This window comes from Limulus polyphemus, unplaced genomic scaffold (genome assembly GCF_000517525.1).
Source record: "Limulus polyphemus unplaced genomic scaffold, Limulus_polyphemus-2.1.2 Scaffold1444, whole genome shotgun sequence".
NCBI lineage: Eukaryota > Metazoa > Arthropoda > Merostomata > Xiphosura > Limulidae > Limulus > Limulus polyphemus.
In genome coordinates, this window is record NW_013667054.1 from 228,003 (window position 1) to 232,164 (window position 4,162).

At 36.0% G+C, this 4,162-nt stretch overlaps 1 protein-coding gene across 1 annotated transcript in view; it reads right to left on the reverse strand.

Annotated features, from left to right (window-relative positions):
* Positions 1 to 206, reverse strand: part of LOC106463601 (glucose-6-phosphate 1-dehydrogenase-like) — a 19,681-nt gene extending 19,475 nt beyond the window's left edge. Inside the window, exon 1 of the mRNA XM_013923648.2 lies at positions 16 to 206. Coding sequence (XP_013779102.1) covers positions 16 to 132 — 117 coding nt within the window. The 5' untranslated portion in view covers positions 133 to 206. The remainder of the gene's footprint in view (positions 1 to 15) is intronic.
* Positions 207 to 4,162: the final 3,956 nt, after the last annotated feature.

Consider the following 4,162-nt stretch of genomic DNA (forward strand, 5'->3'; position numbering starts at 1 on the left):
AAAAAAACAACTTACAGATGCACCTAAGACCACAAATATATGAGTATCTCCTTTTTCGTAAGTTTCTTCAAGATATTGAAGAGATTCTTTTAGCAGAGCAATAGACCGTTCTAAAGCTTCGTTTTCTGCCATGTCACACTACACCTCACTTGTCAGGCGACTTTTGAAACAAAGTTAACAACCCGAGACCAATTACAGATACGTCGTATTCAAGTCAGGTGGCAATCTTGTATCGTAACGTTTTGCGCAACCCATCTTGTCATTTCCTAATATTAGCCAATCGTAATGCGAAGTCTCGTGATACAAGTTAAAACACCCTTCTTTATTCTGGTTTATTCTGATAAAGTTTGTATTAGGTACGTTTTGGACAAAACAAAAATGGGGTTACAACATAACATTATATAATAATAGGAACGCACAGTAAATATTGAATCTCTTGTGTCATATTTAATCAACAAGCGTTAATAACATGAATAAATGGAATGTTTAAACTTGCGTATTCAATACCACTGGTAAACTGTTATTGTGTTTTATCGATGAATAGCGATGATTAATTTCGTTCTGTAACACACTTATTTAGAAACCACGGACGTTACCAATCATGGGGAAAAAAAGAACAAAAACTGAAAAGAAACAAAAACATAAAATATATATGTAGATACTCTGTAAGTATGACCTATTGAACGACTTTTAGCCACAGGTGTTTTTGTTTGTTTGTTTTCAGGAGTGAAATACTATATGTACGTATATATATATATGGTAAAATATTTGTCAGATAATGTCACACCAGTTATAAACGCAATATATAGTTATAGGTTTGTTTGAATTTCGTGCAAAGCTACACGAGGGCTATCTGCGCTAGCCCTACCTGATTTAACAGTGTAAGACTAGAGGAAAGGCAGCTAATCATCACCACCCACCGCCAACTCTTGGGCTACTATAGTGGAATTGACCGTCACATCATAACGTACCCACGATTGAAGGGTGAGCATATCTGGTTGGACGAGAATTCGAACCCGAGTCGAGCGCCCTAACCACCTGGCCATGTCGGACCGTAAAAGTTGAAGGAAAGTTGTTGGATGCTTAAAGTTTTTAAGCCCTTATGGAATGAGAAGTTGAAATACAAGTGTCATAATTCATAAAAGTTTGTCTGAAATCACAGAAAATGTTTCATTCTTGGGATTTATTAAAAAAAACAAAAAACATCCCCATGCAGGTCTCTCAGACGTATTCTTCACTTAGTACATTCATACGACCTGATGGTTAGGGCGCTCGACTCGTAAGTTGCGGGATCGAAATCCGACGTTTAATACGTTCGCCCGTTCGGTGTGTGGACGTTATAATATGATGGCCAATCGTAATAGTTATCGGTAGAGGGTAGCCCAAAAGTTGGCTGTGGGTGCTGCCGATCAGTTTCCTTTCCTGTGACCGGCAGTTCAGAATTAGGGACGGCTGTAGATAGCTTTAGCAGTTTTGCCACATGCGAACATTCAAACATATTCATGAACAATGGTCCCGTGCTTCGTACATGCGTGTTACAGAAAAAGTAACGCACTAGTTTCTGTACTTATGAATTTATTGTTATATGTAGGGTGCAGGTTGCCCCTGTGGTATAGCACCGGATTTGGGAGCTGGCGAGCTGAATTTTAATCCATGAAATATCATAAAATATTTTCTGCACGTTAAGATGGGAGTGTGTTATAAGAGTGACATATATAGTGGGTGGTAGGGTGCTGCTGATTGCTAGTGACAAGCTGCCCTCCCTCTGGTTAATAGTTCAACATTTGGGACAGGAACAGATAGCAAGCTTTGCAAAAAATACAAATAGAAATTAATACGATGTAATATTAATTTATATATTTTTACTTTCATTAACCGATTATGGTAAAAGTTGCAAAACAAAGAGTTTATTTTCTCTAAATTGCAACACGCTAACTAGCATATCCAACTTTTGAACGAATTGTGTTGGTACCGTTGTAAAACTTATTATATTTATGAAAAGAAAACACGACCATAAGGTTTGTTTGTTTATTTGGTTTCAGTTATTCGCGTAAAGCTATACAAGGGCTAACCCCCCAGTAGCACAGCGGTATGTCTGCGGACTTTCAACGCTAGAAACCAGGTTTCGATACCCATGGTGGGCAGAGCACAGATAGCCCACTGTGTAGCTTTATGCATAAATTCAAACAAACAAACAAATACAAGGGCTATCTACGCGAGTTGTCGCTGATAGACTAAAGCAACGGCTCTAATCTTTGGTTCTTAGACTCTCTTCAGGTGGTACTTGGAAAGATCGCACATAACGGGTAGATCCTACTGTAGGGGTTAGGGCGCTTGTCTTGCAATCTGAAGGTCGCGGGTTCGAATCCGCATCCCACCAGATATGCTAACCCTTTCAGCCGTGGGGGCGTTATAATGTGACAGTCAATCCCACTATTCGTTGGTATAAGAGTAGCCCAAGAGTTGGCGGTGGATGGTGATGACTAGCTGCCTTTCATCTAGTTTTTCACTGCTAAATTAGACACGGCTAGCTTTGCGCGAGTTTCAAAACAATCCAATCCAATCCTACTATGGTGAGTCGAGATAATATATAATCAAGTGGTTCGCGAACAAAAGAGTTTGAAAACCACTGGGCTAGAGGATCAATAACACTTATTATAATAAAATAATAGGCTTTGACCGTCGCTCTTATAACTCACGACGACCAGGATGCGAAGCGAGATTTTGTGCCAATAGGATACGAGCCATGGACTCTTCAGTTCACATTCCGGTACAATTACGCCAGGTCCATAATGAATTAGAAATTTTCATCAAAATTATCTTTTTGACCACCGTATACAACGTTCATCATTATTATTATTAAATTTTATTCAATGGCTCATTGTCATGGAAATTTTTTTATAAACAAATTGATGGTCTAATTTGTCAACTGTATAAATTAAACAGTTTATACATTTTCGTTCTATTGGTATGCCTTAATTTGAAACTTACTTAACAGCAAAATTACGTTTTGCTATATAATTTTTCAAATAATGTCAAAAGTATATATAAATGTTCGGAAATATATAAATTATATTCTAATCCTCAGTTAAAACAATAAATAGATACTATTCATAGTATTATAAAATACAGATATTTATTATTATTACATTTTGTGCACTAAAATTATTTATAAACTTTCCAGGTTTTGTATATATGTCCCATTCATAGAGAGTAAGCCTTTATTTAACTTAATCCGGCTTTCTAACCCTGGTTGTCAAATTCAAATTTACTGTTGGCTGATTCTTTTATATTTTAAAAATTTAAAAACATGCATGTTGAAATAAATCTATTATATATACACATATAACATGTTCCGCAATTCGCAAAATTTCTAGCCTGTCCTTCACAAATGCTCTAATTAGTTCTCCAGGGATTCTAATTGGTCCTTTTGATATTTAGTTAGTCCACTCGAAGAACACAAACACACACACACACAACTACATATTAATTCCATTTTGTTAACTACAGATGTAATTTTTTTAAAGAAAGGCGCAATTGCAAATATGTATATCTACGTATATATATATGTAGCATTAAACAAAACTGATTGAAAACAACATTATTTTTGTTATATTGCTCTTGGAATGCACATAATCTTTATACAAATCTAGATAAACATACAAACACACAAAATGTGACTTGAGATTACTATTTTAAAAGGTAAGGTATTTCTCTACTGAGATGTTAATATTCTTCACACCTCGTTTGGATCGATTTCACATGTTTCAGAAACCTCCTTTTCATTTCAGACGTCATAGGATTTTTCCATAATGTTCAAAAATAGACCGGAAATTCCCAGAAAGCTAGAGGCTCCATTTGTGAGATTGAAGTAAAAGATACTTTCACAAGAGGAAACACAACTATGGTTTTAAGGGAAAAGAATATAAAGGCTTGGTTACAGGAAATTATCCGAAAAGAAATGAACAGAAATCACAACTACTACGCCTAGATTAACATTGAGACTGATTCATGACAGCTAAAATTCATGGGAGGTCAAACTGAGCTGTTAAGTTCTTTTAACACTGTTTAGCCAGAAAGATTTTTATGCTTTTGTGCATAAAAGGTTTCCTTTGTTTTTGATGCTGTGAGTTAGTCCAGGTTCCAGGAATTGCTTTTATGA